The sequence below is a fragment of the Myotis nattereri genome (genome assembly GCF_964212035.1).
Source record: "Myotis nattereri genome assembly, chromosome: 8".
NCBI lineage: Eukaryota > Metazoa > Chordata > Mammalia > Chiroptera > Vespertilionidae > Myotis > Myotis nattereri.
Genome location: NC_138083.1, coordinates 30,685,626 through 30,711,046, shown reverse-complemented (window position 1 = coordinate 30,711,046; position 25,421 = coordinate 30,685,626). Strand labels below are relative to the sequence as shown.

General features: G+C 38.4%; 1 protein-coding gene across 2 annotated transcripts in view; it reads left to right on the top strand.

Annotated features, from left to right (window-relative positions):
- ATRN (attractin) overlaps positions 1-25,421 on the top strand; it is a gene marked incomplete at its 5' end in the record, with an annotated part of 161,092 nt that overhangs the window by 22,587 nt on the left and 113,084 nt on the right. For both annotated transcript variants that reach the window (XM_081096813.1, XM_081096814.1), the window contains 3 exons: positions 16,297-16,380; positions 20,616-20,729; positions 23,698-23,826. In XM_081096813.1, the coding sequence (XP_080952939.1) occupies positions 16,297-16,380; positions 20,616-20,729; positions 23,698-23,826 (327 nt within the window). The remainder of the gene's footprint in view (positions 1-16,296; positions 16,381-20,615; positions 20,730-23,697; positions 23,827-25,421) is intronic.

Below are 25,421 nucleotides of genomic sequence, written 5' to 3'. Positions count from 1 at the left end.
GTAAATTTTGTAATAAAAGCTCAAAATTTTTTGTTGCTGTAAAACTTTGTTGGAACTTCACTAGGCAACAAATATTACGTGGGCATCCATGATGTTTTAGGCAGTGGAGAAAAAAGTACATGCAGTATGTCCTTTAGAAAACCATTGCAGACTAGTGGGCAGAGATATTCCTCTCTGTCAGTGATAATCAGACCACATGGTAAGTCAACACAGAAGGCAATACTCAGCTCAGTACAAAATACATTGGGCACTATTCCCAGAGTTCCAAAGTAAATTTGAACTGAGATCTGAAAGCGTGGTTAGGAATTTACTAGGTGAGGAAACAAGAAGGAGGGCGAAGGGACGAAGGGATGAAGGGAAGTTAAGCCTAACAGAGAATTCAGGATGTACTAATGTCTGGGGACTTACAGGCAGGTGAGTTGAGGGAAGAGTGACATTTGACATTGCTGCAATATGGGCTGCTTTGTCTGGGGAGCAGTGGCTAGAGATGGATTAGGAGAAATAAGTAGGGGTTGGATTGTGATGGACCTTTCATGCAGTGTTAAGGCAAGAAAAGGTTTCCAAGCAGGTTTTGATGTGATCAAATTAGCCTTTGAGGAAGATGACAGGTGGCTCTGTAGAGAACTGGCCAGATCACAGAGCTGGGCTTAGTTGTTGCAGGAGACCAAACTTGGATGAGGAGAATTTTAAGTAGGGGATTGGCATTGGCAAAGGGGATAGAAAAAGGGGGGAAATGAGTGGTTTTGTAGGCTGAATAAATGGGTGAGGCAAAGGAAGAGTTGATAAGTTTTGAAAGTTAGGGTGGATGATGACAAAATGGTGAAAAAAAGCAAAGAGGTAAAAGAAGGGGACTAATGACTTAAATTTATGGCATAGGAAATATGAGTCTGAAACGTGGGTCTTGCTTTGTGCTGGAAATATAGCATGGGCAGTTATCAGCATGTAGATGATAGATGAAGCCATGAATGCAGATAAGGATTACTTATAGACTCTATAAGTAATATAGAGGGATCATAGAGAACTGGATCCAGGCCAACTCCAAGGACAGAGCCCAGAGTTTGAGCACAGGAATTGTCCCTTTTATTGACTCTTTCAAGTAGATGATTTATTTTTTTAAATGAGGAAGTGTATTATTTTCTATTTTTAATTATTATCATGGATGGGTATAGTAGGATATCCTAAACATTAAAGTGCACAACACTCAGTTGTAATGTTGTATCATTTATAATAGTTATAGGTTTATTATTTTAAAAATAATTAGCACAAATACTTAATTTGTTACATTTTAGGGCTTATTAGCATGAATAAATTTTCATGAACTTTTACAAATTGTTGTTAATACTCACCTGAGGATTTTTTTCCCCATTGCTTTTTTAGAGGGTGGGAGGGAGGAAGGGAGAGCAAAACAGTGATGAGAGAGAGACACATTGATTGGTTGCCTCCAGGAGGTGCCCCGACTGAGCTGGGGTTCAAACTGCAACCCAGGTACGTGCCCTGACTGGGAATCAAACCTGAGACCTTCGGTGTGGGGGCTGGCTCTCTAACCACTGATCCACTGGCCAGGGGGAACTGTTTTTCGTTAGGTTTTGATTTTAAGGAATTAGAATTAAAATTTTCTGACTGAAGGTGAGACTTTGGAATGTGGAATTGTTTTTAATATTTTTGCCAAAAATTTAGCTACTTACTTTAATACCTAGAGATTTCAAGATTGTTATGGATGATTTGTTCTTAATTTGGAGTATGTATTAGGATCATTTGATGAACTCTTAAAGACACTAGTGCAATGCTGAGTTCCTCTACAGAGTGGTTTGCGTTGGGGACCCATTATTTGTCATTTGTGTCTTTTAAGCTCTGTGGCTGATGTTAATGTATACTCCTGTTGAGCACCCTGTATCAGTAGTTTGTGTAGGGGCTTTGTTAGTATATTTTGTTTCTTGCTTATGTAGTTAACTTCTTTGCTTTAAGCTGTGACAGCAAAGGCCAGACAGAATACCAGCCATTTTATTTTTCTGGCGATCACAATGAGACCATTTAAAATCTTATGTGAATTTAAATTATTTTAAAAAAAATTAGTAGCAGGTTAGTCTAGGCCCAGAGCATCAAAGGATTGGTTAAACAAAATATGGTATGTCCACACAATGGAGTATTGTAAATGGAGTAGCTATAAAAAGGAACAAGGACTATGTATATGCTGTGTGGTCATCTCGAGAATATGTTGTTGAATGAAAAATCAAGGAGCAGAACAGTGATATTGTATGCTACCGTTTTTCAAAGAAAGAGTGTGTACAAATATATATACAAATATTGTTATATAAATGCATAGACCCAAAAACTAATAGAAAGTGTTTCTCTAAGGAAAGGAATGGGGCGGAGGAAGCAGGGATGGAACCTGGACTTCTTAATATACTTTGTGATTGGGTTTTTTTTTAAATTAAATATATTTTTTATTGGTTTCAGAGAGGGAGGGTAAGGGAGAGAGAGAGAGAAATGTCACTGATGAGAGAGAATCACTGATTGGTTGCCTCCTGCACGCCCCCTACTAGGGATTGAGCCTGCAACCCGGGCATGTGTCTTTGACTGGAATCAAAACTGGGACCTTTCAGTCTGCAGGCTGATGTTCCACCCACTGAGCCAAACTAGCTAGGGCTGGATTGGGTTTTAGAATCAATCAGATGCTTTACCATATTATGAAACAAAAATAAATTAAAATGAGAGAAAAGGGCAGTGTCCAAATATCAAAAGCAAAATGAAACAAGTGCACCTAAATGATCGAACTGAGGTTGAAGCACAGAGAGTATTTCAGGCGACTGTGAAACATGGTGATAGGACTACCATTTCTAGTGGGATATATCACTCAGGACAAAGAACTGCAAAAAAGACACTGTATACTCTTTAGTAATCATATAGCTGTTAGTAATATTGGTGTTGTTATTCTGGAGGTGTGTAAGGGAAAGCAAGTAGATAATTATATTAGACTAGTGGTCCAGTGCATGGATTCGTGCACATTGAAAGAAAATTAATTAGAAGAGAGATTCATGTGGTAATTACATTACTGCAAAAAATTACATTTCAAAATAGTATATAAACATAGTATTATAAAATTAAAACACACGTGTGATTGCCGCCAGTGAGAGCTTTATTGTATCACATGTGCGAGTCAACATTTTAAATTGCCAGTGCGCGTCATATGTACCGATTGGTTGGTCAGATGGACGGTCAGTCACTTAGCCTTTTATATAATTGGGGCACTAGATTTTGGTGTGATAAAGAGATACAATCATAGAAGTTGAGTAAGAATTCTGGGATCCTAACTTTGAGTTGGAAATGTGTGAACTCGAGATGTATTTTCTTTTTTAAAAGTGTGTTTCCTAGCTCTCTCTACTGAAAAATTCTAGAAACCAATCTAGGTAGCATTAAGCACTTTTAGTGCCTAATTCTGTTCTCTAAATAACAATTCCCCATAATATTTCATATCATAAAACAAGCTACTGCGGAAATTCCTGTTTCTTTCAGTGGTAGAATAGCTTTTTTTTTTTTTTTTAAAAAAGCCAACACTTTAGCTGAAAGTAACTAGAAAAGCTGGGAAGTTTTTTTATTTTTTATTTTTTTAAATGTATTTTATTGATTTTTTACAGAGAGGAGGGGAGAAAGAGAGGGATAGAGAGGTAGAAACATCGATGAGAGAAACATTGATTCAGCTACCTCCTGCACACTCCCCACTGGGGATGCACCCACAACCAAGGTACATGCCTTTGATGGGAATCGAACCCAGGACCCTCCAGTCCGCAGGCTGACACTCTATCCACTGAGCCAAACCGATCAGGGCAGTTTTTTTAATTTTTAAATCTGTTTGAGGGCTTTGCCGAGTGAGCAAGGTAGATAGCAAGGACTTGAGAGACCAAAATTTTGGCGAGAAGGAAAGCCCAGAGTGGTAAGATCAACTTTTGGTACAGCTTTTCTTATGGATTGATTGGTTGGTTTGAAATGTGCAGCTAGGAGGTTGAGCAGAAAATTGTGGCAGAGAGGCTGAGAGTCTGAGCAGAGTTTCTGGTAATCATGTAGACTTGGGGGACAAAATTGGAAGTCAGGACCTGCTAAGAAAGAGGGGCACTGGAAAACACCCCAGGCTTTTAGTTGAGAACCCTGAAGGATAGGTGAACTGAAAATAGGTCAGCTCTCACAAAGGCTAAAGCCTAGCTTCCAAATCACCGTAATCCTTGATTGGATTAAGGTCATTTATTGTATGCTAGAAGCAAATATAAATCTTCTCTGGAGGAAGACACCATCAGCCATTAGTTCAAGTTATCTGTACAGTTTTTATGTATTTACTGATAATATATTACATATATAATTATACTATATATATTTATAACATATAATAAATATTTATAAAACTTAGTTTTCATTCAATAAAATAATCAGATATATAAAAATAAAAGAAATGACTGAAAATCAAGAGAGAAAACAGATAATCAAAATAGATTCATAGGGAGACTTCCAGTACAGATGAGATGGTATAGATCCATTTTTTCCTGCTAAGTCTAAAAAGTGTAAATCCTGGAATTAGTGCAGAAGACAACCAAAGGAGAACTCTGAAAGGTTGTAAGAATAAGGTAAGCTTGTTTGGGATCATAGGACTGGAAGAACAACATAGTCATAGGACATCTTGCATCCCCCGACTGAACAGAAGAAGGCCACCTAAACCAGTTCCTGACTTTCCGAACTAGCATCCAGATGGGCTCATTCCTCCCCTGAATCAAATGGGAGTCCATCTGAAAGCATCATGCAAGCCTGTCATCATTAAAGGTGATCAATTGGGAGTCCCATTGAATATGTTCCAAGAAGAAGTCCCCTTGTCTTGAGACTTCTCTTTTCCACTGAGAGATACCAAGGCAAGCAGGCAGAACTGACTCAAGAGCTACAGCAGGCATTCCAGTGTGAGAAGTGTTTTAGTACTTGAGGACTTGCAACTCTCCTCCCCCTCCCAAAGATACCAGGAGGCACTACCTGCAAAAAGGATACAGCTAAAAGTAGCCTAGTCTGGGAAAGTGTCTTTGGCCTTGTGGGCCAGATCATCTTCTCAGAGAAGATACCCAGAAACACAGGGGCAGACAAGAGGGACTCAGCTATAGTAAGTGATACGTTCTGGGAAGCTTCTTTGTCTCTGTGTGCTCAAGACTTGCCTTTCCCATTTAGAGACACTGGGGCTGTCACACCCCTTCCCCACCAAGAGCTACCTGGCAGCCTGGCTTGGGGAAACTTCTTTTACTTCCTCAAGCAGCAGGGACCAGTGGGAGCCCAGTGGCACCCAGATAAACAAAGCAGGCCAGATAATGCCAAAAGGCTCTGAAATTAATCTGCCATGAATAGACCAGAAAAGGAGCCCAAGATCCACATGCTAAAACTAAACAGGTGACTACCTGTTAAAATAAAAAACTAAATAAGACCCTATGTTAGTGACTTCTAACATAGTAGAAAAATGTTTAAGAGGTAGAAAATCACTTGTCATAACAATAGCAAAGGAAACGGCAACTTGAATAAGAAAAAAACAAATGACACCAACACAAGATGAATTAGGTATTGGAATTTTTCTGACAAGAATTTTAAACTAGGTATCATGAAAATGCTTAAAAATCAATTACAAATTATCTTAAAACAAATAAAAAATTTCAGTAGAGAATGAAATAAAATTATTTAGATCCCTGTTAGTAATGAAATTAGAAAGAACCAAATGGAAATTTTAAAATTGAAAACCACAATCGAACTCACTATATGGGTTCAATAGAGGATAACAGAGGATAGAATCAGTAAATTTGAGAACAGAACAATAGAATTTACCCAATACAAACAACAGAGAGAAAAAAATAGAAAAATAATATCTGAGGCCCGCCCAGTGTGGCTCAGTGGTTGAGTGTCAACCTATGAACCAGGAGGTTCAATTCTATTTTAGAACAAAAGTTCTGAAATTTATATAATTGCAGAAGGAAAGGAGAAATTGAGTATTTCAAAGAAACTGTGCCTGAAAATTTACCTAATTGACAAAAGAACAAACCTACAGATACAGATATAAGGCACAGATGCAAGGTTAATATATATAAATTTGTTGCATTCCTATATACAAGCAATGAAGAAGTAGAATTTGAAATTAAAAGCACAGTACCATTTATATTAACACCCCCAAAATTGAAATACATAGGTATAGGTGTAACAAAATATGAACAAGATCTATATGAGAAAAACTAAAACCGGTTTGGCTTTGTGTATAGAGAGAACATCGGCCTGCGGACTGAAGGGTCCCAGGTTTGATTCCCATCAGGGTACATGTCCGGGTTGTGGGCTGGATCCCCCGTGGGGGGCATGCAGGAGGCAGCCAATCAATGATTCTCTCTCATCATTGATGTCTTTCTCTCCCTTCCTCTTTGAAATCAATACAAATATAGTTAAAAACAGTAACAAAGCTGATGAACAAAATCAAAGAACTGGATAAATGGAGAGATATTCCCTGTTCATGGATAGGAAAACACAATATTGTCAAGATGTCGTTTCTTCCCAACTTGATCCATAAATGAAACATAATCTCAGCAACTTGTTTTGTGGATAGTTATAAATTGATTCTAAAGATTATAGGGAGAGGCAAAAACTCAGACTAGGAAACACAATATTGAAGGTGAAGAACAAAGTTGGAGGATTGACACGACTTCAACACTTACTATAGAGCTATAGTGATCAGGACCATATGGTACTGGTGAAATAATAAACAGATCAGTGGAACAAAATAGAGCCCAGGAACTAAAGGCAAAGAAAAAGTCTTGAAAGCAGCCAGAGAGAAATGGTGTATTACCTATAGGGAACACCAATTCAAATAACAAATGTCTTATCTGAAACCGGGGGACCAGAGGAAGTGGCACAATATTTTTTATATGCTGAAATAAAAGAATTATCAATTGTTAATTCTGTATCCAGCAAAACTGTCCCTCAGGTATTAAAAGGAAATAAAAACATTCTCAGATGATGGAAAACTAAAAATTTGTTGCTAGTAGATCTACCCTTAAAGAATGGTTAATGGAAGTTCTTTAAACAGATAAGAAATGATAAAGGAATGCATCTTGGAGCATCAGAAAAGAAGGAATAATGGAGAGAACAGATATATCCATACATACAATAATGGAATGTTTTCCTCCTGAGTTTTAGCAATCAGATTATGATGATTGAATAAAAAATATAAAACCATCTAATACTAAATATGATATTTAAAATAGTGAAGATAGCCTTGGTTGGGTAGCTCAGTTGGTTAGAACATCCCAGTAGGGCAAGGTTGTAGGTTCAATCCTGGTCAGGGCACATACAAGAATCAACCAATGATGCATAAATGGGTAGAACAGCAAAAATCAATGTTTTCCTCTTTCCCTCCTCTTTCTCTTTAAAAATCAATAAATTAAAAAAAACTAGAAAATAGTGAAGATAAAGCACCTAAATGAAAATGAGGTTTCCACACTCCACTTAAAGTGGTAAAATATCATTACCAGTAGATTGTTATAAGTTACACAGGTACCTAGGGTAACCATTAAGAAAACTGTACAGACCTAACCGGTTTGGCTCAGTGGATAGAGCGTTGGCCTGTGGACTGAAAGGTCCCAGGTTCGATTCTGGTCAAGGGCATGTACCTTGGTTGCAGGCACATCCCAGTAGGAGGTGTGCAGGAGGCAGCTGATCAATGTTTCTCTCTCATAGATGTTTCTAACTCTCTATCCTTCTCCCTTCCTCTCTGTAAAATATCAATAAAAATATATTTTAAAAAAAGAAAACTGTACAAAAGATAAAAACAATATAAATAAGATGGAATCTTTAAAAATGTTGAAGCACCCTCCACCCATATGAAGGCAAAAAAGAGGGAAACAGAAGAATGAGAACCAGAGAAACATATAAAAGAAGTAATAGAGAAGCAGTCTTAAGCCTTAACATATCAATAAATACCATAAATTTAATAATAATTACCTTAAATCTAAATGTAGAGTGGATAAAAAAATGTGACCCAATTATATGCAGCTTATAGGAAAGTCAGTTCAGATTCCACAATGTAGGTAGGTAGAAAGCAAAAGAATGGAAAAACTGTACCGTAAAAACATTTTTTTTAAAGGTAGGAATTGGCTATATTAGTATTTGATAAATTGGACTTTAGAGCAGAGAAAATAACCAGTCACAAAGAGGGACATTGCTAAATATAAAATTGACAGATTAAATATTGCCAGGGGTTATGGATGGGGAGTGCTTAGGGGAAATGTGGCAGAGAGGTCTGAGTGGTTATAAAGGGGCAATATGAGAAATCCTTGTAGTGTTGATACTGTTCAGTATATTGACTGTGGTGGTGGATACTTGAACCAAATTGTATAAATTCACACACACACACACACACACACACACACACACACACACCACACACACACACACGACTATAAATAGAATTGTGAAATCTGAATAAGATTGATTTATCAGTGTCAGTATTCTGGTTGTGATATATTGTAATTTTGAAAAATGTTACCATTTGGGGAAACTAGTCCATGTGTACAAGGAATCACTCTGTATACTTTCTTATAACTACATGTGAATCTGTTATCTCAACTAAAATTTAAGTTTTTAAAAAGGGTCAGGGATTAAAAAGACATGACAAATCAATGCAGTGTAATTCTGGTTTGGATCTTGGAACAGGAAAAGAACATTGGTGAAGACACATGCACACAGGAGAGTCAGCAGTTAGAATGATTAGAAACAGACTGAAATAAATGAGTAATATCTTTAAGAATTTATTTTTAAAAAAATATATTTTTATTGATTTCAGAGAGGAAGGGAGAGGGAGAGAGAGAGATAGAAACATCAATGATAAGAGAGAATCATTGATAGGCTGCCTCCTGCACACCCCCTACTGGGGTTGGAGCCCGCAGCCTGGGCATGTGCCCTTGACTGGAATCGAACCCGGGACCCTTCAGTCCGCAGGCTGACGCTCTATCCACTGAGCCAAACCAGCTAGGGCTTTAAGAATTTAAATGACAAGATGAATTTTAGCAGAGAATTAGAAAATTTAAAAAAGAATTAATGGAAATTGAAAAAACGGTAACTGATTTTGAGAACTTTAGACACAGATAAAGAGAGAATCAGTGAATTGTAAGATACGTTGGAAAAAATACCTGGACAGAGCACAGAGAGGAAGAGATGAAAATGTTATTTGCATGTTCTCCTTGCTGCCTCCCCTATAGTTTTTTTTACTCAAACCATTTGAGAATAAGATATATATATATCTCATTACCCTTGACTCTTTAAAATACTTTAGCATGTGTTTTCTAAGAATAGTGATAGTTTTTTTAAAAGTTATATTTTATTGATTTTTTACAGAGAGGAAGGGAGAGGGATAGAGAGTTAGAAACATTGATGAGAGAGAAACATTGATCAGCTGCCTCCTGCACACCCACTACTGGGGATGTGTCCGCAACCAAGGTACCTGCCCTTGACCGGACTCGAACCTGGGACCCTTCAATCCGCAGGTCGGCGCTCTATCCACTGAGCCAAACCGATTAGGGCAGAATAGTGATAGTTTTAAGAGACTTAAATCTTAGGGGCAATTTTCTTCAGTAAATTTAACCATGATATAGGTATCCCTCGCTTTTCAAAAGTTCATGTTTCGCCATTTCACTTTTACAAAAGACTTAACATTTGTACCTGTTTTTGCTAACCAAAAGAAATCCAAAGAGGATTTTTGCTTTTATGAAAAAAGGTGAAAAGTGAAAACAGTGTTCAGCATTTGTTTAGCAGTGAGCTGTTATAGAGGATTGATAAAGATAATAGTTAGAAAAGAATATCGATAAGCTGATTGATAAAGGGAAAAAATTACTGATATCAATGACAGGGGCGGGGGCATCAGTAGAGATCCTGCAGACGTGGGAAAAATCACAGGGAGATATGTTTATTCTAGTAATTATTATAATAGACAAGGTGGAATTTGAGCATCAAACTAGGTTAATGGATTGTTACCATAAATGGCATAATTTGCCCAGCCGGTGTGGCTCAGTTGTTGAGTGTTGACCCATGAACCAGGAGGTCACAGTTTGATTCCTGGTCAGGGCACATGTCCGAATTGCTGGCTGGATTCCTATTGGGGGGCGGGAGGGTGTCAGTTAATGATTCTCTGTCATCATTGATGCTTCTATCTTCTTCTCCTTCTCCCTCTCCCTTCCTCTCTCTGAAATCAATAAAAACATTTTTTTAAAGGCATAATTTATGAAGATCTTATTGTCATAAGCTGGTTTGGCTTAATAGCTAAATACATAAAGCAAAATTAATCTGAGAAATGTCATTAGTGAAGCAGTTGATTTCAACATACATGTCTCAGAGTTAGATTTAAATGTAGATAAAATTAAGTAAGAATATAAAGGAATTGGCCCTAACCAGTTTGGCTCAGTGGATAGAGCGTCATCGGCCTGTGGACTGAAGGGTCCCAGGTTCGATTCTGGTCAAGGGCATGTACCTTGGTTGCGGGCACATCCCCAGTTGCGCGTGTGCCGGAGGCAGCTGATCAATGTTTCTCTCTCATCAATGTTTCTGATTCTCTATCTCTCTCCCTTCCTCTCTGTAAAAATCAATAAAGTATATTAAAACAAAGAATATAAAGGAATTGAATAGTGCATTCAATAAACTTAATTATATGTACAGATATAAATAGTATTTCACATTCCTACAATAGGCTATTTTGTTTTTTTTTAATATCCAAGGAGCTTTGGTCAAAGTTTATTAATGTCCAAGGTCATATAGAAAGTCTGAACAGATGAGAAAAGTTGAGATTTTACAGACCATATTGTCTGGAAATAATACAAATAAATTAGAAAGAAATAGTTAATAAGATGACTCCTTTGAAACCTGCCTTCTATGGAGGATTCCCTTTTTTCCTCTATTCATTTTTATTGTAGAAATACCCTCAGCATATATTCAAATTGGGAAATTGGTAGTAGCAAGGCATTAATTCCTTATATTTCTGTTCTTATATTATCCATATGTCTTTATGTTTCAGTTTGATGCCTTTGTGTGACTGCTGCTGAAGTAGGTAGGATACAGGTAGTACCAGTGTCCATACAAAGATCTCTAATCCTATCTAGTAAAAGAGAAACATGATAATTAGCGTACATCCGCTACCTTTCCCATTGGCTAATCAGGGTGATATGCAAATTAACTGCCAGCCAAGATGGCGGCCGGCAGCCAGACAGCTTAAAGCGAACATGAGGCTTGCTTGCTTCAGTGACGGAGGACTCCAACATTCCCCGCTTGCCTTGCCGGCCCTGAGCTTGCAGTTTGAAACATTGTTACAAATATAGAAGCTAAACAAAACCCCAGAAACCTGCTTTCAGCCAGCCAGGATCTCAGAGCTGGAGTTGATACAGTGTTTCGATTATAGAACCCAAACAAACCAGATACCTGCTTTCAGCAGCAGAGGCCTCAGAGCTGGAGCCAAGCCTCAGAGCTAAAGCTGGCCCAGAATAAAAAGAAAAAAGAAAAAAAGGAGCAGTTGGGAGCTTCAGTCACCCGCCAGCCTGAAAACAGCCCTCAGCCCCTCACCCAGACTGGCCAGGCACCCCAGTGGGGACTCCCACCCTGAAGGGTGTGTGACCAGCTGCAAACAGTCATCATCCCCTCACCCAGGCTGGCCAGGCACCCAAGCAGGACCCCCATCCTGATCCAGGACACCCTTCAGGGCAAACCAGCCGGCCTCCACCCATGCACCATGCCTCTATCCTATATAGTAAAAGGGTAATATGGCTCCCAGCACCGGGATCAGCAGAGCCGCGAGGCCTCCCGGCACCGGGATCAGCGTGACAGGGGGCAGCGCCCAAACCCCCTGATCGCCCTGTGGCTCTTTGTGTGACAGGGGGCGGGGCCACAACCTCCCTATCCACCCTGCTCTGTTCGTGACAGGGGAAGGCGCCCCAACCCCCTGATCGGCCCTGCTCTGTGGGTGATAGAGGGCAGCGCCCCAACCCCCTGATACGCCCTGCTCTGTGTGTGACAGAGGGCGGTGCCCCAACTCCCTATCGGCCCTACTCTGTGAGTGACAGGGGGGAGCTCCCCAACCCCCTGATTGACCCTGCTCTGTGCATGACAGGGTACAGAGTCCCAACCCCCTGATTGGCCCTGCTCTGTGCGTGACAGGGGGTGGCGCCGCAACCTCCCCATCGACCCTGCCTTGAATGTGATAGGGGGCGGTGCCCCAACCCCCCAATCGGCCCTACTCTGAGTGTGACTGAGGGTGGCATCGCAAACTCCCGATCCGCCCTGCTCTGTGCATGACAGGGGGCGGCACCCCAACTCCCCAATCGGCCCTGATCTGAGCCCGACCAGGGGCTGCACCTAGGGATTGGGCCTTCCCTCTGCCACCCGGGAGCAGGCCTAAGCCAGCAGGTCGTTATCTCCTGAGGGGTCCCAGACTGCGAGAGGGCACAGGCCGGGCTGAGGGACCCCCCCCCCCCCCCCGCGTGCACAAATTTTTGTGCACCAGGCCTCTAGTTATACTATAAAACTTGACCTGAAATTTTAGGTTGCTATTCCTGGCCTTCTCCTTTCAACTCTTTCTGAATTTTCAATAACCACTTGTTGGTCATTCACTAGAACACAGGGAATTTCAAATTGAAAACTGATAAAATTTAAAAGAAACAATACCTAATACAGAGGAAATGTGGAGAATAGAATGTTTTCATATATTGCAGGTGAAAATATGAATTGTTACAGCCTTTGGGAAAATAATTTGGCAGCCTGGTTAACAATTAAAATTCATATTCTTTTTGGCCCAGTAAGCCTCCTAAGAGTCTATTCTTAGAAATAAAAGCACAAGTAAGGCCATATGTACAGGGATATTTATTGCAACAATGTATATAATGCCAAGGAATTGAAAACAGAATGAGTGTTAGTAGAAGGGCAGAAAAAAAATGGTATCTCTATAGGTTGGAATATTATGCTACATGAAAAAGAATGAATTAGACCTGATAATTGGATAGAGTCCCACAAAGTTTTGTTCAGTGAGAGAACAAAGAGTCAAAAAAGTTTCTATAATAATTAATTTCTGTAATAAAAAATTATGTAAGAGAACCATGCATACATCATGGGCTTATGAGCATGAAGAAAAATAGTTAAGAATGCTTGCTAGTGGCTAAATGTTTATCTTGGTGGGGGGTAGGTGGGAGAACGAGGGAAGAATTGTTTTTTAGTTGATCAAAAAAGCCTGTGATTATATCTATTCATTATCTGTAAAATTATGTAAATGTGCATGTTTAAAGATATTAAGTAAATATTTAAAGTAAAAGTGGCCTATTTCTTCTCTAAAAGTGATGCTGATTTGCAAATACCTGAGCATGTCTATGTGAAGGCCACAGAAACTCTTAAGAGTAAAACAAGCATAGTAGAAAACCATAAACTTTTTGAGGTAGGAGAACCTAAAACAAAGAATAAAGGTAGTGCATGCATGCACACTCTCTCTCTCCCCCCCTCTTGAGATCTCTCTCTAAAGCAGTAACCAGTGGGAAATTTAATTACCAATAAAACTGGGGTGGACTCTGTGGTTGGTTGGTATTGCTCTTCAGGGACCTTTGCCTTCCTTTGATTTGTCATCATTGGTGTTGGCTTTGTGTTCAGGCTGCAGTACTTCTAGCTGTAAAATCCACTGTAGCAGAGTCCAGAAGGAGAAGTATGGTCTCCCTGGGTGTCTGTTGTAGGATTTCTTGGAAACGTTTGCTGAGATGGAGTTTGGGGTACAACTTGGTTATAACAACTGTGAGAGGAAGGGGCTGAAAGCAGAACTGGGCAAAAGAAGAGCTTTATTGCAAGCCTGCCCAAGGGAAGCTCTGGAGCAAGGATTGCTTGTCAGAGTCCATGTTGGATTGAAATGCTCAGCCTTTATACCTGCTCTGGTGTGGGCTGCCCTGGGAAGGCAGCTCCTGAAGGACTGGCAGCTGGAGGCTGTGTGGTGACCAGACTCCCTGCTGAGCTGGCAGCAAGCCCTTCCTTGAAGGGGAGATCTAGGTGGCACATCTCTCAGTCTACACACTCTTTAAGAATCAGAAAATATTTTCCAGAAGTCCTTCATCAGACATCCCCTCACATTTAAATATTAGGTTACATGTTGTGACAAAGACTAATAATGAGCCTTCATAGTCTTTCTCCACTTCTCTAGTAAAGAAAGTCCTGGTTTTCATTGGGTGCATGGTAATCTGGGGTAATGGCTGCATTTCTCAGCCTCTACATTTAGACTTGTCTAACTTTTGGCTGATGGTTAAGTTGCGCTGTCATGTTTGACTTGGAGGCGATATGTGCCTTGTTTTCTTTTCCTCCTCCTTGCTGGGTAGATTATGGGAATAATAGCTGGAGTTTGAGCAGCATCTTGGATTATGAGGTGGAAGCCACATATTTGAAGATGACAAAACAAGATAGAAGAATATTAGGTTCTTGATGATCATGGAAATGCCTTATATGCTCTGGATTGCTTCCCTTTGCCAATCAATTATTGGCAGAGGGCATAGGAAACCATGATTGGCTCAGACTAACATTTTGGGGGTGAATAGACGTTGGGGAGTGAAACATGGAGACATTTGTGTCAGTTTATAGCAGAGGGAGAGAAGGGCAAAGAAGTTAGGAGATTTGCAGGGCATTATAATTGTGATAGCTCATGGGACCTTAACTAGGGAAGTGGGAAAGTAAAATGTGTGGGTAATGGGGATGAACATGGAGGAGAGTTGGTTTAGTGGATTGGAGGTCCCCAGGGGTCTGATGACTCACTGGGAAGGGAGAAGAAAGCTAAATGAACCGGAGAGAGAAGAGATGGTAGTAGTATAGGAGTACAGGACAACTAAAATGAGCATTTTGGTGGTTGTGCTATTACTGGTAATGACAAGACCTAGAAGACTGAGTAACTAAAGTGGGATGGAGAAAGATTCTAATGTTGAAATTATGAAATGGAGAGTCTGGGTTTTGGATGGAACATCTCGGATGTTGAAGTAGTTGAGTGAAAGGCAGTGAACTAGATGCTAATGTCTTCAGTGGGTGAAATGTAATTGGGATCTCAGTAGATATCTAAAAAAGTGAGAGAGACTGATCCAAAAGAGCGTCTGTTTCAGAGAGACTGACATTGTTGGTGGAAGACAGAGGAAAAAATGACCTGGAAACGGCAGTGAGAAAGGAAATAGCATCCTTCTTAAATAATAAAAATTTCTATATAACACAATATACTAGAAACAAAGTATAAAGAAAAAAAGAAAGTGAGAAAATATATTTATAGTATATATAACATACAAATGGGAGCTCTTTAATATAAAAAGAGCTCCTAAATATTAATTTGAAAAGACCACTTGGTCGCAAAGTAGGCAAAGAATATGGAATCTAAATTCACAAAGGAGGAAATACAAATGAACAAGCGATGAGAAGATTCAAACGTTAGGGCTAGTACCAGTCAAAACATTAATTAAATAATAGGATATGCCTACCATATTGGCAAGATCTCAAAATATTGCCAAACTTCAGGCTTGGCACGAGTGTGGGAAGACAGGTGCTGATGTACACTGTTCAAAGGTTTGGTTATAGATTGCCACTTCAGAAGCAGCAACTTCAAACGGCTATGGTGGATCTGTTGTGCGTTGTGGCTTGATGTGTTTGCCCATCACTGTTATGCTGACTATAGTGTTATTGTATTAAATACTTATAACTGTTACTCTGAAATTTTTTTTGGTCAATCCTCACCCAAGGATATTTTTTCCATTGATTTTTTTTTTCTAGAAAAAGTGGAGGGAGGGGTGAGAAAGAGAAACAAAGAGAGAGGAACACTGAGTTGAGAGAGACATTGATTGGTTGCCTCCCTCTTGTAACCTTACCAGGGCAGGAATCGAACCTCTGTGCACTGGCCAACACTCTAACCATTGAGCACACTAGCCAGGGCTGTGTGATCTTATTTTTTAAAATACCAGCTCATATTTATAAATAAGTTTTTGTGGCTGTTTTTATGGTAGAATGTATGATTTTCTCCATCTTATCTGGAAAGATTTAGATATGATTTTTGTTTATTTGTCTTGATTTTACTATATGTGTATCTTCTTAAATGTATATATTTGTTTTACCTATATTTGTGTAATCTGAATATAACTATGCAGTTATTTTCTTCTGGTTATATAGTATGCATCTCACTTTGCTTAATTTGGATTGTATTGAGAATTAAGAAATATATTATTAATATATAAAATCTTGATGGACCTAAGTTTTTTTTTCTTTAAATTACAGATTAACTGGATCTTCTGGGTTTGTAACAGATGGACCTGGAAATTATAAATATAAAACGAAGTGCACATGGCTCATTGAAGGACAGTAAGTAGTAATGGCTAATTTTTTTTAGGGTAGAGCTCAGTGTGGCATTACTTTTCCTACAAGTAAAATTAACAAACTGTAGCATAAAGTACTTAAAATATTTTTATTCGATAATTTCTTATTTTATAAGTAAATTTTATTTTTCTTAATCTTTATTTTTACTTAAAAAAAACTTATTGTGATGATTTAATGCTGTAAATGAATTGTACACACCAGAATTTTGTATATTTTCAATTGTATAGTTTTAAAAAATGGAGTATTTTAAGTGATGTACTTAAAGCATTAGAAAATCATAATATTGTGTCATTTTTATAAATACATATTTTTATTGTGGGGATGAAAGTTAAAATAACTGTTATTGGCCAAACAACTCCTTCTCTTTGCTCCCATGCCTCTCCAGCTGTTACCTTCTTTTTCTTACCTTCAGCAAACCTTTAAAGCAGTGTTTCTCAAACTTTTTGGTTTCAGGACCTCATTACACTCTTAAATTTATAGAATTCTAAATAACTTTTGTTTTTGTGGGTTATATATGTTTTTACCATATTAAAAATTAAAACTAAGAAATACTATTTAATTCAGTTTAAACAACTAATAAACCCACTATGTGTTAGCATTAATGGCATATTTTTATGAAAAAAGAAGCCCTGACATCCCCAGTAGGAGATGTGCAGGAGGCAGCTGATTGATGTTTCTCTCTCATCGATGTTTCTAACTATCTCTCTCCCTTCCTCTCTGTAAAAAATCGGTAAAATATATTTAAAAAAAAAAAAAGAAAAAAGAAAAAAGAAGCCCTGTATTTAAAAAGTTAATAAAAGAATGGCATTGCTTTACATTTTTGTAAATCTCTTCCCTGGATTAATAGAAAACAGCTAGATTATCATTTTTTCTGCATTCACTTTAAAAAAAATACATTTTTATTGATTTCAGAGAGGAAGGGAGAGGGAGAGAGAGATAGAAACATCAATGGTGAGAGAGAGTATCATTGATTGGCTGCTTCGTGCACATCCCCTGCTCAGAATAGAGTCTGCAACCTGGGCATATGCACTGACTAGGAATTGAACCATGACCTCCTGGTTCTTAGTTAGATGCTCATCCACTGAGTCAGGCCAGCCGGGCCTGCATTCACTTTGTTTCGATGTTACGATGGTGAAGTATGTGAAGAAAATTAGGCTTCACTTGAATATGAAGTGGGAAAAGGGAAGGGGTTTTTATAGTGCTTTTAAAGAATTGTGGATGGTAGTCTTTGACAAGTGGTAGTTTCTTAAAAGTAAATTGCAATGTGGAATATGAAACAATGTGAATGAACTTTAGGAATTTGTTAAATTAAAAGTAATTAGTTTTCTTGTACTTTGAATGGATCTTTAACCTGTGCATGGTTTTATAACATGATATGTGGTCATTTGGAAAATATTGGCTCACTGAATTATGCAGATATCCCAAATCTTGACATATTTCATTATATAATATTTTTAAAAAATCACATCGGGCTGTGGCCAGGTAGCTCAGGTGGTTAGAGCATTGTCCTGATACCTAAGGTTGCAGATTATATTCCTGGTTAAGGCACATAAAAGAATCAACCAGTGAATGCATAAATGGGTAGAACAATAACAATCGATGTTTTTCGCTCTCTCAAATCAATTAAAAAATCACATTAGTTATATCACCATCAATCTTATCAGAAAGTTTTAAATATTGGGAAGTTGTATCTAGGTGGCAGATATCAATCTTCCAAAGCTTTAATTATTGCTTGAAAGCTTGTATTTTATCTTTGGCACCAAATACTGCCAATTGTTTTCTTTGAAGTGACAGTTTTACTTTGTTCATTTTCAAGAAAATATCTGCCATATATCCAAGTCTGACTTTCAAGTAAAAATGGTAAATGGTGTTCTAAAAGAAAGGCAACTAGTTCAGCTCACAACTCAAAAACAATTTCAAAAGTGATTTTCCTCGAAACTATTGTACTTTGTTAGGTAGCAGAAGTGCTTTATGCATACTTCCCACCTTGTCATGCATAAAATTAAAAAGATGTGTACTATTAATAAAATTCATAGTTTCTACCATGTAATAAAGCTATGCTTAAATGAAGCTGTCATTTCTTTTTTCTTTCTGTGAGGGAGTGATGGTGAAGCATTACAGTGATTATTAGTACAGTTTGGTGCTACCGTCTTGTTAGTTTCCAGGTGTCAGCAGTTTTACCCACCATTTGCTCTTGTACCATTAGTAAATGCCAACATGATGATAAGGTACATGATAGTTTAGTATTAATTATTATGTACATAGTCTTGACCTTTTGGGCCCCTAAAAGGGTCTCAGGGCCCTTGGTGTTCTGTGGACCACACTTTGAGAACTTGTGCTCTATTGTCTGCCCTTGCCCTTTCTGTCAGTCCACTCCCATCTGGTGTCCTTCTCCACCATTGCTCAGCATGGGATTTCAGGGGTTGTTCCTCCTCAGCCTAAGCAAAAAATAATTTCTTCTTCCTCTTATTCCCATATTCAGCCTATCAGGAAGTTCTGTCCATTTTCCTTCTAGAATATCCCCCAAATCCTTCTACAGTCTCCTTTTCATATCCATCTCTGAAATTATTATAAAACCCACCACCCTCAATTTCCTCGGCCCCTGTAATAGCCTTGAAATTGGCCTTTTTTTTTTTTTAATATATTTTATTGATTTTTTACAGAGAGGAAGGGAGAGAGATAGAGAGTTAGAAACATCGATGAGAGAGAATCATCGGTCAGCTGCCTCCTGCTCATCCCCCACTGGGGATATGCCCGCAACCCAGGTACATGCCCTTGACCGGAATCGAACCCGGGACCTCTCAGTCCGCAGGCCGACGCTCTATCCACTGAGCCAAACCGGTTTCGGCTGAAATTGGCCTTTTGATTTTTGCTTTTGCCCCTTGCTTACCTCTTACTTCTTATCTCATGAGGTTCCCTCGATTTACTGTTTCAGATATGCTGATTTTCTTCGTATTGTTCTTACACATCAACTTCTTTCTTCCTGAGTCTTTAAGACAGTGCTGTTTCCTCTGCGTGAAACATTGTTCCTAAGCTTTTCATATGGCTTATCTCTTGTCGTTCTAATGTCCTTCAAAGCTTTCTGGGGTATTTCCCCACCACTTGGTGTACTACCATAACCTAATTCCTTCAATTTCTTCACAGTATTTATCACCAGCTGAGTTAACTTATTTATGTATTTACTTAGTTTGCTTAGAGATGTTAGATAGATAAGTGTGAGGTAGAGGAAAGTCTAGACTGGAGACATATAATTAGGCATCCGCGGGAACTAGATGGTGTTGCTAATACCAAGAGCTGTTTGAGCTGAAGCCAAGTTAGAGAGTGAAGGAGTAAGTGGGATATGAGGAAATGGAGAAAACAAAGCTTTCTGTATTAAGAGAAGAAAGGGATGGGTGGGGTAATAACTAGAAGAAGACTTGGGATTTGAAGCTTTTTATGTTTTGTTGTTTTTGTAAAATATGTGATACCGAAGGAGATTTAAATGTGGATGTAGAAGTTTCAGATAAGGGAGATGCTAAATATTTGAGAAATGGAAGGAGAAGTAGGTAGGTGTATCTGTTTTAAAAAATGGGAATTTGAGGGATTTTTGTCTTGGTGCAGAGAAGTGGGTGGGACTGAATGGCTTGAAATAGTAATTGAGAGGACCAGTTGTGGAGAGGGAGAGGGAGTTAGTAATAGGACTGCTGGCAGAATTGAAGTACCATTTGAAATTGGTGAGCAGTGACCAATCCTGGAGCCAGCCCTCTCAGTGGTGTGACTTTCTCTGGCACGGATTAGTTTTGTTTGGGTTCAGTCTCAGTCAAAGCAGGTAACTGTTTTCCTCTAAGCCATGGCTTTTGCCAAGTAGTTCCATGAAAAGTCAGAGGGGTGGGTGAGTTTAGAGAATTGGCAGGTGTGATTATGAAATGATGTAGTGTGGAGTCTTTGGTTGAATAAGGAAGTATAGAACTAGAAGGGCTAATGGGTTGGTTCAGAGGCTGTTAATGAATGGCTACTGTGTAGACTATAAGACCCAAGAGGCACAGACCATGCTATTTTGTTTATCAGTGCATGTTTAGTGGTCTCTTGCAGATAGAATATACTAAGTGAATCTTTGGCAAATAATGATATACTCTTTAGTATTAATTTCTCCTCTCTGTAAATTAAAAATCTAGGTATATATTTTTCAAATGTTTGATAGTGATAATTATTATAAATTATTTTTGGTTTGTTTTTTTCAGGCCAAATAGAATAATGAGACTCCGTTTCAATCATTTTGCTACAGAGTGTAGTTGGGACCATTTATATGTTTATGATGGGGACTCAATTTATGCACCACTAATTGCTGCCTTTAGGTAAGCTCATTCATATTAGTTGTTAATCATATGATTTCTGAATTCAAACATATGTCCTAGGTTGCATTCTTACTGGACTCACCTTTATTATTCCTTAACACACTATTTCATGAAAATAGTACTATTTCTGGAGGCCTGACTTGGTTTCCTGTAACTATTAGGTAAGTCTTTGGGAAGAGTACTTGACTTCTCTTTTTTAATTTCCTGCTCTGTACAGTCGTGATGGTATATTGTTCATCTGTTTCTCCTGGTGGTGGTGAAGTTTACATTTTAAAAATATTTTGTGAGTAATATATTGAATAATAATATTTCTGTAAAAAAAATTAAATCAGGGATCACATTAATTTTAAACCTTGCTGTGTTCCTCATTACATAGGCCTTCAGGAGGTATTTGTTAAATTCAAATATAGGTGTGTGTGTGTGTGTGTGTGTGTGTATGTATTTATGGGTGAAGGGAATTTTATGGAAGAATACACAGAAAATGAACAGTGGTTATCTGAGGAGAATGAGGAATATACCATTTATGTATTATAATATTTTTTCAATAATTGTATTCTATATTGTTAAAATAGCTTAACACCCAATCTATGGCATTTCTAATTTGTTTTGGCATTTTCGTTTTTATTAACAATAACTGGCTGTGTTATTATCTTTTTGACCACATAGGAATTGAAAACCATCCTATTTTTCTTCCTTGACCTTGATAGAAGATTTATAAAATAATATATTTTTAAAATACACATCTCCTTAGGAAGTCATACTTGTCAGTTTTTCATCTACAACTCACTTTCTGGATTCCCCACCCCCTATAAGTATTTTATTTTCTTGACTTTAAATAGAAATCAATTCAACAAATATTTTTTGTATTCCTCACATGGGACTAGTCTCATGTGGGTGAGGAAGTAACAGAGTAAATAGTATAAGAGTTGCCAAGGACACAGGAGACCAGGGGACTAATGTGCCCTTGTATTTCTCCCCTCCCTTTGGCTTAGAAATCTCTCTAACATATCTTTGAACTAAGAACCAGTTTCTAAGATTCACTTTCGAGGCCAAAGATCAGGGTGGATAGGCCATGTTAAGAATTAAAATGTCATTTGCTAAGTGTTGAGCATGTATGTCTTTATGCCAGAATTTGAAGCATTCCTTGCATTATAGTAAGAGGCACCACAAATTTTAACATAAGCGTAAGAACTACCTATAAATGTTATATACTGAGTTCATTAATCCAACTATATGGAGTCTTGTAATGTGCTGGGCCCTGGTAATCAGCTTGCCAGTAGCCTTGTGGGAACATCAGCCAAGCAGGTATGCAGAATCAGTGCTGTGCTTCACCTGGACTGGGTATTTGATGAGCAGACATGTGAATCAACAGCAGCATATAAATAAGCAGAAGGCTGTAATTGTTCTAATTGATGACTTTTGAGAAGAGCCAAAGTATATGTACAGAAAACAGGAGAAATTTTAGGTTTTTATAAAAAAAAAGTTGGTTAACTGATAGTATAGATTAATGCATTGATTGTGTTAAAATTTAACCTAAGGCATAGTATTAGAATATAAATTTTCTAAAATTATAGGGAGAAAATACAGGTTTGAAAATTGAAATTTACCTGAAACACAAAACCTCTAAACCACTGATAAACAGAACAATTTGGAAACCCTGTCACAAGATGGGGAGCCGAGAAATGCTGTTGGGTCTGGAGGACTTGGATAGAGGAATCAACCCAGTGGTAATGTGCTGGGGGCCTAGAGTGGAGAGAGCCTGGCAGCAGCTAGTTCAGTCAATAAAGAAGAAAACCACACAGGATTCAGAAGATGTGGACTTTTAATCTGAATTCTGTTCTGTAGTCTTCAGTTTTTAAAACCTAAGATGCAGGTGTTGTATGGTGTTTTCTCTGGGTGTATTGCAAATTATGAAGCAAAGAAGCCATTGTGGCTAGGGTCAAGTGAATAAGGGAAGAGAATAATGGTTGAGATTTTTGTTCATTGGGTGGTGGTGATGTCTGTGGAACAGACTGCATAGGACCTGGTAAGGATTTAGGCTTTTAGAGAATGAGGTGGCAGTGTTGGTGGTGGTGACAGTATCTCAATAATTAAAGATATTGAGCATATGAAGCTATGCAATAGGCAGGTAAACATAGGAAAAATGGTTAACATTGGGAGTGTAAAAGAAACTCAGAATCTAAATTTAAAAATCACTTTTTACTTATTAGCGAAGCTAAAATAGGACTAGTAATCTTACTTGGTGGGGTGAGGTGGTATTGACTCTTCATTCTTTATTGATGGGACTTCAAGTTCGCATGTCTCTTCTGGAAAGCAAGTTGGTATTATGGGTCAGGAGCCTTAAAGCCATCATTTAGAACCTTGATATAATTCTTTCCCTCTCCAGGCACCCAGTGAATATTTTTGTGTGCTGGACTGAGATACCATAAGTTCTGAAGGAACTTTTAGTGATATGGGAAATGCTTATGGTATATTACTGGTAAAATAAACTATAAAATGTAATCTGGTATCAATTAGGCAAAGAAAATACATCAGTATGTATTTGGAATTATGTGTTTGTTTATCAAGCTTACTTATTTATATTTTTACTTTTCATATCTTTTGCTTGTATTTGACATTCATCAACTCATGAAGTTTGTTACTTTCTGTGATTATTAGAGGTTTGCTCAGTTTTTCAAAGAAGCATTATAAAAATGTTTATTAAAAGAAAGAATAATAGGGCCATTGATTTCAAATCTTAATAGAAATATAACCCAGAGTAAAGGAGAATCTAGCAAAAGATTGAGATCTATTCCCCAGAGAAACCAGAATAGGGTTGTATTATGCATTTATCACAGGAAGTTGCCCCTCTTCTTGGAAGTGGTTTTTGAAATTATAAAGATGAATTTCAGCTCTGAGTTTGTGTTTGCCATCATGTGATGTGTCTGTGATTGTGTTTCTCTTAATAAGAAATGTATTTTCATTTCAGTGGCCTGATTGTTCCTGAAAGAGACGGCAATGAGACTGTCCCTGAGGTTGTTGCCACATCAGGTTATGCCCTCCTGCATTTTTTTAGTGATGCTGCTTATAATTTGACTGGATTTAATATCACTTACAAGTAAGATATTTAAGTCTAATATTTGTAGTTTTATTCAAAAGACTATATACTTTGTTTTAACAATAATAATGACTAACATATATTGAGGGCTTATGGTGTGACAGACATTGTGGTAAGCAGTTTGAGTGTATTTTTTCATTTAAAGTTTTTTTAAAACTCAGTGAAATATGGGCACTGTTTTTCTATTTGTTTTATAATTGAAGAAGCTAGTGGGAAACAATACATTGTTAAAGTGCTTGAAACACAGTTTCAACCTAGATCTTTCTGCTATTGAGCTTCTCCTGGAAGAGAGGAGCATTTTCCTGCTAATGGATTAAAACATAGAGGGTTTTTGCTAAATACGATTTAACAAATAGTAGTAGTTTCATGTACTCAGTGGTTGGACCATTGATGTTAGTTGAGGTTACAGAGGAAATGTAGACAGACAGACTTTAGCAGCTTTTGGAATTTGTTGTGATACGGAGAGAGGCTAATTTGGTTGTTGCTAATCCTCACCTGAGGATATTTTTTCCATTGCTTTTCAGAGAGAGTAGAAGGGAGGGAGGAAGTGGGAAAGGGGGGGCGGGAGAGAATGTCACTGTAAGAGAGACACATCGATTGACTGCCTCCTGCTCATGCCCCAACTGGGGGGCAGGGAGCGAACCCACAACCCAGGTACATGCCCTTGACCAGGAATCGAATGTATGACCCTTTGGTGCATAGTCTGGTGCTCTAACCACTGAGAAACCATGGCCAGGGCTAGAGAACCTTTTGTCTTTTCTATTTTCCTCTTAAGAAATGCCCCCCGATTAAATGAACCTCAGTAAAGGAAGCAAATTCCACTAACGGGGGGGCTGCTCTCTCAGTGGAGTAGCCTATTCTCTGTCTCATTGCTTCACTAATAAACCCACTTTCACTTCAAACTGAAAAAAAAAAAAAGAAGAAATGTTTCTTTTCATAAGTAGTTAAATAGGCTAGTGGCTTGTGTTAAAGAACTTCTGGGGCCCTCAAAGCCTAAAATACTATTTGGCCTCTTAACAAAATAAGTTTACCTGCTCCTGCCATAGGCAGTGATCTCTACTTGTAACCTTTATATTGGGTTCTTTTTCTGCCTATTTTCTCATGATCTCAGTATTCATTCAGGCTGATTTGAAGCCGTCTGTATCTTGATTTGTATGGTGATTCAGTCTTTCAGGCGCCCAGGGTGTGTGACTTGGCAGCCTAGGCGGCTTATCACACACAGTACTAGCAAGGTGATTTTTAGTGACACAGGTAGGCATAAAGGCTGGGTGGAGGGGAGATGCTGATAGATTGGTTGGGTACATATGAGATGTCTAAACAGGACATTGATATTGGAATCTAGGACTCAGATAGTGACTTACTGGCTTATGGGGCATTTGAACATTGACTGACTGGCCTATGGGGCATGTGGACAGTGACTGGCCTATGGGGCGTGTGCACGGTGAGGAGAGGGATAGTAGAGGCAGCTAAGAGGCATGGGAATGCTGGTGGGCTTTGTTGTCACAGAAGCCCAGAGAAGAAAGTGTCAGGAAGGAGGAAGCTGACAGCTATGAGGTTGAGTAAGCAAAGGAGGCTTTAGGTCACCCTAGCTGGGG